The sequence below is a fragment of the Amia ocellicauda genome, chromosome 14 (assembly GCF_036373705.1).
Source record: "Amia ocellicauda isolate fAmiCal2 chromosome 14, fAmiCal2.hap1, whole genome shotgun sequence".
NCBI lineage: Eukaryota > Metazoa > Chordata > Actinopteri > Amiiformes > Amiidae > Amia > Amia ocellicauda.
The window spans coordinates 11,442,575-11,457,502 of NC_089863.1; the positions used below are offsets into that span (position 1 = coordinate 11,442,575).

At 45.5% G+C, this 14,928-nt stretch overlaps 2 protein-coding genes across 13 annotated transcripts; one reads left to right on the top strand and one right to left on the bottom strand.

Moving 5' to 3' along the window:
• Positions 1 to 1,664: 1,664 nt before the first annotated feature.
• On the bottom strand, positions 1,665 to 8,845 carry LOC136768697 (apolipoprotein L domain-containing protein 1). 11 transcript variants are annotated; one of them, XM_066723021.1, is made up of 8 exons: positions 8,723 to 8,845; positions 8,602 to 8,623; positions 5,693 to 5,725; positions 5,428 to 5,523; positions 5,141 to 5,170; positions 3,670 to 3,709; positions 3,030 to 3,093; positions 1,665 to 2,672 (listed from the first exon to the last, which is right to left on the bottom strand). In XM_066723021.1, the coding sequence occupies exons 2-8, from the start codon at positions 8,602 to 8,604 to the stop codon at positions 1,949 to 1,951; spliced, it is 990 nt and encodes a 329-aa protein (XP_066579118.1). In that variant the 5' UTR covers positions 8,605 to 8,623; positions 8,723 to 8,845; the 3' UTR covers positions 1,665 to 1,948. The 11 variants fall into 11 exon arrangements, with proteins under 11 accessions (XP_066579118.1, XP_066579115.1, XP_066579112.1 ...); XM_066723018.1 differs by having other exon boundaries at positions 5,428 to 5,526; positions 8,723 to 8,844; XM_066723015.1 differs by having other exon boundaries at positions 5,428 to 5,526; positions 5,693 to 5,827; positions 8,723 to 8,844.
• Positions 8,846 to 10,223: 1,378 nt separating this feature from the next.
• Positions 10,224 to 13,803, top strand: LOC136768699 (apolipoprotein L domain-containing protein 1). Of its 2 annotated transcripts, none has more exons than XM_066723029.1 (7): positions 10,224 to 10,633; positions 11,153 to 11,194; positions 11,318 to 11,398; positions 11,615 to 11,755; positions 12,107 to 12,146; positions 12,290 to 12,344; positions 12,526 to 13,803. In XM_066723029.1, exons 1-7 carry the CDS (start codon positions 10,631 to 10,633, stop codon positions 13,274 to 13,276), a joined length of 1,113 nt encoding a protein of 370 aa, XP_066579126.1. In that variant the 5' UTR covers positions 10,224 to 10,630; the 3' UTR covers positions 13,277 to 13,803. The 2 variants fall into 2 exon arrangements, with proteins under 2 accessions (XP_066579126.1, XP_066579127.1); XM_066723030.1 differs by having other exon boundaries at positions 11,156 to 11,194.
• The last annotated feature ends 1,125 nt before the right edge of the window (positions 13,804 to 14,928 follow it).

Below are 14,928 nucleotides of genomic sequence, written 5' to 3' on the forward strand. Positions count from 1 at the left end.
TCCAGCCTCAGAGTGATTGTGTCCTGTCGCCATCCTCAGAGTGACTGTGTCCTGTCTCCGGCTCAGAGTGACCATGTCCTGTCTCCGGCCTCAGAGTGACCGTGTCCTGTCTCCGGCCTCAGAGTGACCATGTCCTGTCTCCATCCTCAGAGTGACTGTGTCCTGTCTCCGGCCTCAGAGTGACTCTGTCCTGTCTCCGGCCTCAGAGTGACCGTGTCCTGTCTCCGGCCTCAGAGTGATTGTGTCCTGTCTCCGGCCTCAGAGTGACCGTGCCCTGTCTCTGGCCTCAGAGTGACCGTGTCCTGTCTCCGTCCTCAGAGTGACCGAGTCCTGTCTCCGGCCTCAGAGTGATCCGCTGTGCACTCTGGTGCTGCACTTCCGGGCTTCACAAGCCTGATTTCAATATTGTCACTACAGCCCTTATAGGGAATATATACAAAGAATATGTTCAGTTGCATATAAGTTGCATATAATTGTATTTTCTTACAATGGATTACAATTCTTAATTCTTAGTGAAGTCGTGCTTCAGTTGCCTAATCAGACGAGGAGCCTCTGCCTGGGATTCAAGTGAGCAGTGGTTGATACATTTTACGATTATCTATATGTAAACTTCCCAATTTTTTGTACACTCAGTGTATTATGTATTAGGCATTGCATGTAGAGTATTCAGATGTCTTGGCTCTTCCAAAGCAGGCAAGGTCAGCAGATCATCTTTGACTTGCAAAATGGAATTAACACAAAGGTGAGAATACTGCTAAAATGAAATGCGAAATAAACATGTATTTCTTGTATATGTTTGTTTATTAGTTCATTTTGGCAGAAATTATCCTCCATACATATGTATATAAAAGTTACATAATTAATATTGATTTAATTCATAATAAAGAAATACATGTGTAATATATAATGAATACATGCACGTTTTTTGCTATATATGTTGTTACGTTCCCAAGCGCTATTATATAACCAAGAATATTTTTTAGTAAAAGTGAAATAATGGATGTTGAGATCAAAAGCTGTATAGAATTATAAACAAAAATAATAACGTCAGAAGCAAAACAAACATGCAAGCATAATTGTAAAGCTAGAGCAAAACCCTGATTTAATCAATTTCGCTTATGCTCTGGTCTGGAGTTTTTCTGATTTTGATTACAAGAATTTTGATTGCGAGTTTTTCTGTGAAGGTGGGGTTTAGAGGGAGGTGTAGATCACTGGTCTGCAATGGTTCACTTTCAACTCAAACCTGATGCAGTAACCACACAATCATTGCCAATTGGTACCTTGTGTTCAGTTAATTGCAAATAATGATGATTACTACTACTAACAGACCTACTACAATTACCACTAGTAATACCACAGATACTGAGAATTAAAGCCACTACTATTACAACCTCCATTGTTACTAGTAGCAATAATTTAAACAACTTTTACTACTTTGACTACTATTAATAGATCACTACTGCAAATGTCCTGTTTAGGGTGTGCCTGACAATGTTTATAATTGTACAATAAAATACAATTTAGATAATTTAATAATATCCACCTTGATAATTTGCACAATTTGACAATGTCAGAATTCTCCCACCAGGTGGGGTCAGAGATCAGACAGAAAAACTATTATAATGAGCTTAGCGATACAACAAAACAAACCAACACCACGCTAGGAAAGTGATTACAGTTATTATTATGTCTTCATTACCTCAGAAATACAGAAGTGGGAAATTGTGAAGCATAAGAAAAGAGTCTGTGTGTGTCTCTGTATCCATGTCTGCATCTTTCTGCTCCAGTTTGTGTGTCTGTGTCTCTATGTCTCAGTGTCTGTGTGTGTCAGGGTCTGTGTATCTCTGTGTCTGGTTGTCTAGTCCTGTGTCTGTGCCTGTGTGTGCCCCTGTCTCATTCTTGGTCTGTGTGTCTGTGTGTGTCTAGGTCTCCGTGTTCTCAGATGGCCTCACATCTTCTCTATCTCCTGGCTGAAGTCCTCCAGCTCCTTCACCCAATCCTCCAGCTCTTGGGCCAGTGCGCGGATCTTGGCTGCCAGCTCGTCCTGGGACCCCTTCTTGATCTTCTGCGTGTTTTTCTTGCTGAAGAAGCTGCCCAGCCCCTGTGAGAACCCCACCAGGCTGCCCTCAGCCACGCTCGCGATCTGCTCTGCCCTTGTGGCCTGTTTCGACAGCTGGAGGAGGCGAGAAGCGGCTTCGAGGGTTTGCTGGTCCCCGGTGCGAGAGAGAAACAGCTTATTCAGCTCCTCCATGTAGGTGTTGAGGGTCTTCAGGCAGTTGCACAGGCTGCCCATCTGCTCCTGGTACTCCATCACCAGCTGCTCCACTTTCTTGCGGTCCGAGGAGGTTTTGACCTTGTTGGTGATGGCCGCCCCGGCTCTGGTGGCACCCCCAGCCACCGCCACCCCCACCCCGGCGGCCGTGGCCAGCAGGGATATGCCGCCGGTAAAGGGTGCCAAGATCACACCCGCCACTGCCGCTGTCCCCCCCAGTGCCCCCGCCGTGCCCCCTGTGATGCGGGCGATGCGGGTGTTCTTCTGGACCTGCTCCACCTCATCCGCGGCCGCCAGCAGGCCCAGGCAGCGCTCGTGCAGGGGCCCCCTCTGCTGCTGCAGCAGTAGCCAGAATTTGTCCAGACAATCATGAGCATTGATCACTGAAGACAGCGGCTCACTGCCGAAGAGGAAGTGGGGGTGGGGAGTTAGGTGGGAGAGGGATTGGGAGAGAGTGGTAAGGGAGGGTAGTTTGGAGAGAGAGTGGGAGAGAGAAAGCATTTCAGTGTGGTTGAGATCTGTGGCTTCAAATAAACACTCGCATGCTCCCCCCACCACCACCACACCTGCACTGCCAGCCACTGAGAGAGTCTTCAAATCTCAGTGGAACTAGAAAGCCCAGGACTCTGGAACACTGAGCTCCCTGTCTCTGACCCACCGACCAGCCCAACCCAGCCCAGCCAGAGGAGAGAGGAGAGAGGACAGAGGAGGAGATCTGAACACCTTACTGTGAATGCTTTGTGGCGAGACATCTTACCCATCCTGCTGTCCCTCAGGGTGGGTCTCCTTACTGTCGAAATCTCCAGGCAATTCAGCATAGACTGCAGAGCAAGCATATTCATCAGTGTGAGAAACTACAGCACAGTGCCAGTGTATTACAGGGGGGTCTGCAGAGTCCAGCCCCGGGGGGGTGAAGTGTTTGATAGTTTCTGTTCCATCAGGAGCTCCCAATTGCTCAGATAATGTCAGTATTTTCTCAAACTTCGACAATGTTTTGTTTCACATCTGATAGCTTCAAATATGTTGATTTACTACAAAACCTGCTGTAAAGGAAATATATATCTAAACATATTTAATACAGTATCTCCAAATTTTTAAGTTGTAATATATACACATACATATATATGTATTAAAAATATATAATTCAGTGTATGTGTCTTGGTATTTCTGGAGCTCTTAACGTGTGTTTCACAGGTGGTGCTGCAGGGATAGTGCGGGGCAGGGACAGGGAGAGGGGTGGGAGTGTGGAGTGAATCCCTCTCACCGTTCTCCTGTGGGCATCACTCGGGGACTGCTGGACCTGGACACAGTCAGACGTGCCAGGCTATTATAATGATTATGATTATGATTATGATTATGATTATGATTATGATTATTATTATTATTTGTCAAGTCACCTTGATTCTTCCACCAGCAGTCTGTCAGTCTCCCATTGTTCTGTGGAAAATTAATAGATAATAATAATAACAATAATAACAACAATAATAATAATAATAATAATAATAATAATAATAATAATAATAATAATAATAATATAGTAATAATACAAAGCACAATTTATATTAATTTTAGTTCACATTATTATTAATATTATTATTGTTAGTAGTAGTAGTATAAGTGTTATATAACAGACAGAGAGACGAAGGCAGGTGCTGTTACAATAGGAGGCTGTTATAACAATGCACATATAGTAGAATAGTGCTGTTATAATAGAGGGCCGTTATAACAATGCACATATAGTAGAATAGTGCTGTTACAATAGGGGGCTGTAATAACAATATAATACAGTAGAATAGTGCTGTTATAATATAACGCTGTAGTAATAGTGACAGTACAGTAGGGGGCAGTAGTAACAGGGCAGCATGATAATGTTGTTGCAGTGTGTTCTCTCTTACACAGTCACTCACACACGGTCTCTGTCTCTCTCTCAACTCCTTGAGCATCATAACTGTATACATGTTTAAACATTACAAAAAGTGTATTGGAGTGTGCTAACTTGCACATTATGTCATTCTGTTACTGTAAGCAAATGGGATTCATTGCACATTGAGGAACTGAGGCGGAGTGGAGTATCTTGTTACTATAGAAGATATTTGACTGATATGACACTCATCCGCTATCAATATAATAGAGTAAAATGAAAGATGAAATCGGTGTCCTGGCAAATCCTTTCAGGGATTGGTCGCCCCTCCCCCTTAGAAATTGTATTTATGATGTGTGTGCGCAAGAGAGTGAGAATGCCCAGTTAATAATGGTGTGTAATTCTCAGCATGTAACAGGCAGCAAATCAAACATAGACCAGAGGCCTATGTAAGTCCAAACAGACCGGCCCACCAGGGCTTCTCCCGCACTTTCCGATTGCCAGTCCCTGGCAGATGCCCTTATCCAGAGTGACTTACAGTTTACTCAAGACACATTTTGAAGCATTACAAACATGCACTATTACAATCAGTACAAATGCAACAACACCACATCTGTGTACACTGGGATAATCAGTGCAGACAGAATAGTCCTGGGTAAGAGCTAAAGGGAGGGGTAAGCAATGGAGGAGTGGCTGTAACACATTAGAAGTGCTAAAAATACGTAGGTATGCAGAGTTCAATAAAATGCAAAACACATTGATTCCATTTAATCAATATGCGCAATCATAGACTGCAGGTGAGGAGACAACAGTAAAGTGGGGAGGTCTCTGCACAGGTCAGGCCTGTGAGATTCGACAGCTCAGGGAATAGCAAGGGGGGAAGGAGAGAAAGAAAGAAAGATAATTAATATAAGGAAACCTCCATGTTTTGGAGTGAACTGGGACATTTTCATAACTTATAAACATCCCCCTCTCTCTCTCTCTCTCTCTCTCTCTCTCTCACTCACCTCAGGCATTGACTGTGAATGCGTCAGGACCTGTGATGAAGAAACAGAGAACACTAGTGTAATCAAAGTAGAATAGTGCTGTTCCAATAGGTGGTGTGTTGTTATAATAGGGGGTTGTACTGGTCAGTACAGTATAACAGCCAGGTGACAAACAAGGGTCATACTGTAGAAACACTAGAGCAGAATAGTGCTGTTACAATAGTCGGGCTGTAGAGTTATGCTATGTGCAGGTTTGTGCTGTGCGGTGTGGCTGTGAGTGTGAGGTCTGACTGTTGAGCCGCTCTTACCCCAGGCACCCTGGCAGGGGGCTGCATGTCAGTGCCGCTGAAGTGGGGTTTGGGTGGAGGGAGCGGAGGCGGTGTACTTAGCACACTGGGCTGGACCTTCTACCCCCGGAGCACCCAGGCAACCAGAGCACGCCATAGAACAGAGAGACAAATCAGTGATGGGTTTGCTCCATCAGACAGACAGTCATTCAGTGTCAAAGTCAGTCAGTGTATCAATGTATCAGTCAGTCAGTCAGTCAGTCAGTTCATCTCCAAACACACCTACCTGCCAGCATCCGTCCATGTATTCATAGGTGTCCTGTAGGGGGAAGGGGGCCGGGGGGGTCGACAGGAGTGAAGAGTGAGGCTGTGAGTGAGTGTGAGACCTCCCGTCCAACCCAGTCAGTGACACTGTATCACACTGGAGTGAGAGATCACCCTTCTGACACCTCCAGTTACACCGTGTTTGTCAACACAGAATCAGTCAATCATTAAATAATTTTCCTGTAGTCCTATTAACAACAGATATATCAGAGATATTTTATGTAATAAATGTGTTAGCCTGTGGTACTGTAACAATGTTGATGATCACTGTTCAAAATGAATGTTGAAAAATGTATATTGGAACATCATAAACACAATAGAAATGCAATAAGTACAGTTATTAATGAAACTATTTATTCTATAAAAAATATAAATATATAAAATGGTCAAATATTTCACGGCTTGATGATAAAGATCTTACATCTGATCTAATGCTGATTCCAAAATGTTTCCAAACTCCAGTATTACTTTCTCCTGTTTTTTTTTTTTTATAATTCTAACCTGTCAAATCTCAGGCTGCATAATGTATGCCCTGCCTCCTAAAGGCAAGTAACCAATCACATGTGTCATACGTTTGGTCCCCGGATCAGTTCTGTCCTAAAAAGATTGGTTTCCAAAACCTTGCTTCACTGATTGGGTCAGTTACTTCTGCTTGAAGGTGGCACTAAGCAGAGTGACAATCCAGAGAGCCTCTGACAGGTTATAATTATTTAAAAGAACAAAACAGAAGAAAGTAATTCTGAAGTTCGGAGACGTTGTAGAAGCCGTGATCAGTTATGAGATCTTCATTGTGAAAGCCTGAAATATTAATAAAATATATCATTTTATATATTTATATTTTGTATACAATACATACTGGCAATAAAAACATACTTATTGCATTTCCATTGTGTTTTTCGTTGTTCCAATGTACATTTTTCAACATTAATTTTGAACAGTGATCATAAACTCATTCAGTACTACAGGCTAACACATGTATTACATAAACTATGTTCAGGTATCTCTGTTGTTTGTAGGACTCCAGAAAAAAAGTATTTAACTTTTCTCCAAATCTGTTAAAAATGCAGTAGGCTTAACAAACAATTCAGTTAGAGAGATAGGAAATATATGAAATAGCAATAACAATAATTATATACTGTATATAGTTAGGTCCATAAATATTTGGACAGTGACACAATTGTCATCATTTTGGCTCTGTACACTACCACAATGGATTTGAAAGGAAACGATCAAAATGTGCTTGACCCCAACCTTTTTTGCACCACGGACCGGTCTCATATATACAATATTTTCCCGGACCGGCTGGGGGGGGTGGGGGTGGATGTCAGTACTATAAAAACATTTCAACCATGTCGCTGTCATTGTGGAAAACCGCTGTCATTGCGTAAATACAGTGGTCATCTCGAAATATTCAGCCTTGATTTTAATAAAAAAAAAAAAAAAAAAAACATTATTTATCCTTTCCGTGTGGCCCGGTAGCGAGTGTGGTGGCCCGGTGGTTGGGGACCGCTGGTGTAAGAATTACACCCATTTTTATAGGTTGTCGACCCAATACTCAAAAGTATGTGGACAAACTAACATAATCATGAATTAAATTGTGAGTTTCAATACTTGGTGGCAAATCCTTTGCAGTCAATGACTGCCTGAAGTCTGGAACCCATAGACATCAGCAGATGCTGGGTTTCTTCCCTGGTGATGCTCTGCCAGGCCTGCACTGCAGCTGTCTTTAGTTCCTGCTTGTTCTTGGGGCGTTTTGTCTTCAGTTTTGCCCTCTGCAAGTGAAATGCTGCTCAATTGGATTCAGGTCAGGTGATTGACTTGGCCATTGCAGAACATTCCACTTCTTCTCTTTAAAAAAGTCTTGGGTTGCTTTTGCAGTATGCTTCCGGTCATTGTCCATCTGCACTGTGAAGTGCCGTCCAATGAGTTTTTAAGCATTTGGCTGAATCTCAGCAGATAATATAACCCTAATCTCAGGTTTGTGTTGTGCGGTGTGGCAGAATGTGAAGTCTGCACCATGTCTGTCAACACTGTCATTCGGCACACTACAACCCTGGTGAGGAAAGCTGAGAATTGTTGTCATTCTTGTTGGTGTTGTTGTTGTTGTTGCTTGTAGACTGATGTCTTTTCTCCATGGCACCACTCCTTACCCAAGGTGTAAATAGTTACATGACACTGAGGTTACATGAGTGACTTAAAGCAATGCAATACCGAAGAGAACAAAGCAATTGTGCTGAAAAGGGGGACTGCATTGTTCAAAATCCACTGCTCTGGCATTAGTGGGGAAAGCAGAGCCAGGCAGCATATAGGAAGCAGTGCAGGGCCCCTCCATCAGGGGTGCCAATTCCAGCACTTCCCAGCTTAATCAACAGTCCCCAGCAGTTTATTTAAATAAAATTAGTACATAAATAATAAAACAACTCCCCCGTCACTATGCCACTCTTGGAGACACTAAGTGGCTGATCTGGTTGAGTGAGGTTTGGCATTCTGCACATTCCTATGATCAGTGTGAGGTCAAGGCTGGTATCTGGTTTTTGCCTACTTGTAAGATGCTTTCTGACAATAACCCTGACCTCCAAAAAGCTGCACTGCACCGGAGAGCGTCACTGTCGCTGTCAGATGCTGCCAGGGATCCACACTGGATCTATTAAGTCTTTATCCACAGTGCAGCTGCCCATGCAGGACTGATGCAGGACTGGAGTCCAAACCAGTGTGAACTCACAAGGGAGTGCACTGATAACTGTGGTAGTAGAGGCATCAATAAGATTACACAATAACATCAATAGCAGCAGTGATATTATTATTATAATAGTACAAGTAGCAATAATAATAATACTGAAGAGGATCTTCAGAAGAAGAAGATTGTCTTACCATCTCTGGTGCTGTGTGGGGCCTGGAACAAGATAACTGACTTTAATGACTGAGTGGCTCGATCACAACTAATGAAAGTACACACTCCCTCACTCCTTCAAACCTTCACCCTTTCACTCACTCATGTGCATCTGTCCTCTCTCTGTCTCTGAGACCAGGCAATTGGAGTGAAGTTGAGCTTCTCTCTCTTTCGTTCTCTCTATTTTTTCCTTTCTCTTTCTTTCTTTATTATCCCTCCTCTTTCTCTATCTCATCCCCTCCTTAATCTTCGCAGGAGTCACAATCTTCACTGTTTGATTTGTCCAATTATACTAATACCCCACCCCTGTGATAAAAAGACAGGAATAGTGAGTACACTGACATAACGAGTGTGACAGCGTGTTTTCTTCTGAAGCCTGAAGCCATACTTGAATGTCATGTTAACACGTGCATGTGCAGTGTCGCATTTACGAAATCAAAATCTACCAAAAACGAAGAACAAACACAGAAACAGAAACCTGTTCTCTATGGTGCGCTGTTTGTGTCATACATAATACGCATTTCGTGCCATGAAATGAACATTATCTGTAATTCATTTCATGGACAAAATGATGAAATAGGGTTTTCATTTTGACCATGAAATGAAATGCAACTTTTACATTTTGTGGACACACTTTTTTTCCCTTACATTCCAACCACAGAAGACAAAGTACATTTTATTTTTCATTCACAAAATTGTTAAGCATGAAATAAGTATTTTATAGGACAAAATACTCATTATATGCACGAATAGTGCATTTCGAGGGACATGTATGTATTGTGTATGACACAAACGGCGCCCCATAGTTTTGTGAGACTTCTGCACATATCCAGAACAGATGAGGGGAGCAGTTGCATTTCATGTATGAGGAGATGCATTTTAAATACTTTCAAATGTCACCACATAGTTTTTCTGACCTGCTGCAGCACCTACAGCCATACATTGTACATCAATCAACCCACCACTCGCCAATAAGCACAGCTGAGCAAATGGCCATGGTTCTCAGAATCTCCCTGCTCAACCAATCAACGTTTGTTTGACGCACAGGACCACAGAGATATGCAACATGTAGTTAAAATTTTGGAGGTGTGTGTGTGTCGGCTCCTCTGTGAGCTACACTTACCCAGAAACCCCTTCTCTGCGTCGCTACGCAGATATGTTTAGGTGTATCTTCACATAAATCAGGCTTGAGAGTGCCAGACAGCCTCCTCATGTCTTGCAATTCTTTGCATCTCTCTGGCTGAGGCCCTTAAATGAGGTGATTCGACTCAATAATGGGTTTAATTTGATGCATTTGGCACAGGCCCCAGTCCTGACACTACTATAGTGTTGGATCCACCGACATTGATACATTGTGATATTAAAGTGTGATGCAGCGGAGAGGATGGGATAATAAAGTTGATCTGGAGACCTTGCTGTACTGCAACTCTTCAGGACCCTACAGTGTATGCAATACTGCAGCAGGTACACAGGCAGGTGACATCTGCCTTTCACACACAGAGAGAGAGGGGGGGAGAGAGAGAGAGAGAGATAGAGAGAGAGAGAGAGAGAGAGATTGTAGGGATGTGTGGCTTCTGTATTCTTGTCAGACTGGTTCCTGTCATCGAGGGGAGAACAAGGCAGACAGAGAGGTGTGAGAGATAGACAGATATTGATAGACAGAGAGTCAGACAAGTTAAAATAAAGTAAATAGTGGAAGAAAAGAGAGAGAGAAAGGAGAAAGGAAGAGGGAGAGGAAGAAAAAGAGGGACAAAATAAAGACGGAAAGAAAATAAAAAATTGAAGGAAAGACAAGCAAAAGATGAGGAGACAGAAGAACGCATTGTTAGACAGGTTTAGAGACAGAGTCAGTCAGACTGACAGATAAACAGGCAGGAAGTGAAAGGGATAGACAGAGACAGACAGTCAGACAGAGGCACAGTGAGACACAGAGACACTGTCGGACTCTGGACACAGTCCTGGGCAGCGCTGTGACAGAGGGAGCTGCTCCACCCAGGGACTGAGACAGCCATGGTAAGACAGGTGGGGATGGGGGGGGGGGCATGTGTGTGTGTGTGTGTGTGTGTGTGTGTGTGCGTGAGTGTGCCGTGACTGGAGTCTTCTCACCGCACCTTAAAGAGCTGAGCTGACAAATAATTAAATATATAATAAATATAAAATATATACATACACACAAAGTAGGACAAAGTAAGTAAAGGCAACAAGATAAGATAAAGATCAAAATCATTATTATCTTCCTCCTCCTCTGTGTGGTATGAGCAGTGCATTGTGATGCAGGGTGTGGGAGAAGTGGCTCTGCCCCTCGGTGCCGTGTGTAAAACACAGTGCCTGCTCAGATATGGACTAGACTATGTAAACGCTTTGTGGAACCAATGTGTTCACCACAGCTGGACCAGTTAGACCAGAGGGGATGATGTTCTTCTTTGGTCACTGATTGAAGACACCTGTTACCCCTGACAGACTGTGTCGTCTCTCTCTCTCCGTCTCTCTCTCTCTCTCTCTCTCTCTCTCTCTCTGTCTCTCTCTCTCCAGCAGAACGGTGCAGCAGGATCAGGCCAGACAGGCAAGGGACAGGTGAGTCTGAGAGAGACAGAGCACAGATGCATCCTGTACCGCCTCTCTCGCACGGCACTGAAACTCACATCCTGTTTAAGCACCATCTAGTCTTTTCTTTTCTCTCCCCTCCCCTCCCCGCAGCCCCCCACCCCCCGCCCCAGGACTCGCCTCCTCAATCAGCAGGACCTGGCTTCTGTGCCCTCCACCCTCACCTGGACTGAGGTAAGAGCAACAACGACAACAACAACATTAATATTAATGTGTTGAATATTTTTGAGAGACCAGAAGAAGTTTTTTTTCTATTCTGTTTACAACGGAAAGCAACAGTAAGTTATACACAAATATCATAAGGGCAAATAAATAGATCAATACAGTCGTATGGAATGAGCAGATTTGCACTGCTTTGTGACATTTGACCCTCTGGGTGTTTCTCTTCAGGGCTCCGCAGCGGGACTGGTGACCCCGCCGCCGCTCCCCCCAAAGCCCCCCCACCTCCATGGGGGACATCAGTGGGCCGAGACCCTGTCAGCGCCAGGCGGGGCAGGGGGGTGGAGCAGCCAGGGGGAGGAGTCAATCGAGGTGAGAGAGAGAGAGAAAGGGGGTGAAGGAGATGGAGAGAGTATTGAAAGAGTGAGAGCAGGGGAGGGAGAAAGATTGCAAAGAAAAATGTCACAGTGCACTGTTACCCCAGCCCGCTGTGCTGTGCTGCGTGTTTTGGTGCTGTACTGTACTGTACTTTGCTGTACTGTGTTGTGCTTTACTGTGTGGTGCTGTGCTGTGCTGTGCTGTGCTGTACATTGCTGTATTGTAACCTCGATTCCTGGCCTCCCCTGCAGTTGTGCATTTCGATTAATGGAAATACAGGTGGTTTAGTATCTGCACTCAAGTGTTTGTCTGTTGCACTCTCTCTCTCCTCTGTCTCCTCCCCAGCACACCGAGGGCCTGCAGGAGTGGTGGAGCACAGTGCCGAGTGAGTAGACACTCTACAGCAATATATCACATACAGTGAAGTGCAGTAGTACTGTACTATCTATTATAGCAGTGTATTTTTGGTGAGGTTCATAGCTTGCTCCCTCTCTCCCTCTCTCTCTCTCTCTCTCTCTCTTTGTGCAGAGTGGGACGAAATCCCCACTGAGTACCAATGTCTCACTGAGGAGGAGGAGGCCAGGTGAGGTCTTTTTCCACTACAAAGTGCCGATAGCAAGGTGTTCAGACTCCGCCCCCTCTCCTCTGTGTGTGTGGGTCGGGCTGTGCTGTGTTGTACTGTGTATGATCATTCCCTTCCCTCTACCTTGACTACCCAACCACCTGCTCTCCCTCCATCTCCATCTCCGTCCTTCCTCTCCCAGGTCGGTGTCACTGACGGCGGAGAAGGTACGCAAGGGCCTCCTCCTCTTCCATGAGCTGTTCGTGGACCGCGCAGAATCGCTACGGCAACGCACGGTGGAGCTCCGCTCACTGGCACGGGACCTGGACAAGCTGCACAAGAAGACCCGCATCGCAGGCATCACAGGAGGCACGGCCGGGGCTGTGGGGGGGACGGCGGCGGTGGCGGGCATTATCTTGGCCCCCTTCACCTTTGGCACCTCCCTGCTGGTCACGGCCGCCGGGGTGGGGGTGGCAGTAGCCGGAGGGGCCACCGGAGCCGGGGCGGCCATTACCGACAAGGTCCAGTCCTCTACGGAGAAGAAGAAGGTGGAGCAGTTGGCGCGGGAGTACCAGCAGGACGTGGGCGGCCTGTGCGACTGCCTACGCTTCGTCCACCAGGGGATGCAGCGGCTGCGGAGGAGGGGCGGGGCAGGGAAGGGAGGCGGGAGCTGTAAGGTGTCCCAGATGGCGGAGGAGGAGGTGGCGGGACTGGAACTCCTGGCGGATGCGGCCCTGGTGGCGGGCCAGATCACGGAGGGGATGGCAGGCGATTTGGTGGAGTTCTTCCTGGGCGTGCCCCCGCCTTCCCCCGCAGCCCCCAATGGGCGCAGCTCTAAGAAGGGGATGAAGGGCAAGCAGACCAAGCTGGCCGACACGGTCCGGCAGCTGTGTGACAGGCTGGACGGCAGGCTGTCTGAGCTATGTGCCACCCGTGACCAGCTCGCCCTCTGAGGAACCCCCTCCCTGAGTCTCCCGCATTTGGACTTATGACCCCTGAACCCTGGCCTGCTGTGCCTCCCTCATTTTGACCCCTGACCATCTGAGTCTCACTCATATTGACCCATGACTCCTAAACCCTGAACGTATGACCCAGTGACACCCTGTTCCTTTGACCCCAGACCCCTGAAATCTGACACTCTGACACATTGACCCTCCGGCTCCTTACCCCCTACCCCGACCTTCTGAACCCCAAAGTTCTTTTTTCATCTTCTTCTTCTTCTTCTTCTTCTTCTTCTTCTTCTCTGCTCTTTTCTGTCCTTCCCCTCCATTACACATGTCTCTTTTAACTCCTCCTTTTCGGGCTGGTCACCTCACCTACCATATTTATTTAATACTGTTCTACTTCGATTGTCACCTTCCTCTTCTGCCTCTTCTCAACAGGAGAACCCGTATGATACCAATAGCCAACATTGTTGTTTTTACTGACTGTGTTTAACTGGATGGATCTGAATAAAGTTCTGCTGTTTTCTGCAAATTAACAGATCTGACTCTTGTACAGAGTGTTTCATGGTTAAAGATAGACTTGACAGACAGATATAAAGACAGGTGACAAATTAAAGGAAAAACCAACATAAAGTGTCTCAGTAAGGTGTCGGGCACCACAAGCCTCCAGAACAGCTTCAATGCTCTTGGCACAGATTCTACGAGTCTCTGGACTCTACTGTAGGGATGAACACCATTCTTCCAAAAAATATTCCATCAATTGGGGTTTTGATGACGGTGGTGGAGAGCACTGTCTAACATGTCAGTCCACAATCTCCCATAGGTGTTCAACTGGGTTGAGATCTGGTGACTGTGAAGGCCATAGCATATGATTCACATCATTTTCATACTCATCAAACTATTCAGTGAGCCCTCATGCCCTGTGGATGGGGGCATTGTCATCCTGGAAGAGACCACTCCCATCAGGGTAGAAATGTGATCACTCAGAATAACTTTGTAATGATTTGCAGTGACCCTTCCTGTAAGGGGACAAGTAGACCCAAACCATGCCAAGAAAATGCCCCTCACAGCATAACAGAGCCTCCAGACCCCCTCACTGTAGGTCAAGCAGTCAGGCCTATACCACCACACATGCACTCCCCCACTTGTCGAGAACACTAGCCAGTTGAGCGTCTTTGTGACTGAAGCTCCTGCCATTCGTGCCCCAATAATGACTTAGATCCTTTCCTCTTGCCACCTTGATCCAAAATCAAGGTCAACTGGGCCTGCTCAGCATTTTTATACATGCCACAGTGCAGGATAGGATGTTATTTGCTTAATTAAATCATGCTGTACACCTGTTTGGAGGCATCTGCATTCGTTATGTTCCTCCACTCATTTACTCAGGTTTTTCCTTCAATTTGTCACCCGTCTGTATGTATACATAGACAGTCAGACATGCACACACACACACACACACACACACACACACACATATATACATGCACACGGACACACACAGAGCAAAGATGGATAAACATTGAACCTCACAGTCACACACAGCAAGAAAAGTTAGGTGGAAAGAAATACAGACAAACAGACAGGCAAAGTGCATTCTATACAGACGGACAGCCAGACAGATAGACTAACAGAGAAAGGACCCTCCATAGAGACAGAGAGAG

Bases quoted from the DNA above. Each gene is read 5' to 3' on its own strand.
- LOC136768697 (XM_066723015.1), bottom strand. The intron at 5,527-5,692 runs GTAGGTGTGTTT...CTCCGGGGGTAG, and splicing joins ACATGGACGGATGCTGGCAG to AAGGTCCAGCCCAGTGTGCT. The intron at 3,094-3,669 runs GTGACTTGACAA...CTTGCTCTGCAG, and splicing joins CTGCTGGTGGAAGAATCAAG to TCTATGCTGAATTGCCTGGA.
- LOC136768699 (XM_066723029.1), top strand. The intron at 11,399-11,614 runs GTAAGAGCAACA...GTTTCTCTTCAG, and splicing joins CCACCCTCACCTGGACTGAG to GGCTCCGCAGCGGGACTGGT. The intron at 12,147-12,289 runs GTGAGTAGACAC...CTCTTTGTGCAG, and splicing joins GTGGTGGAGCACAGTGCCGA to AGTGGGACGAAATCCCCACT.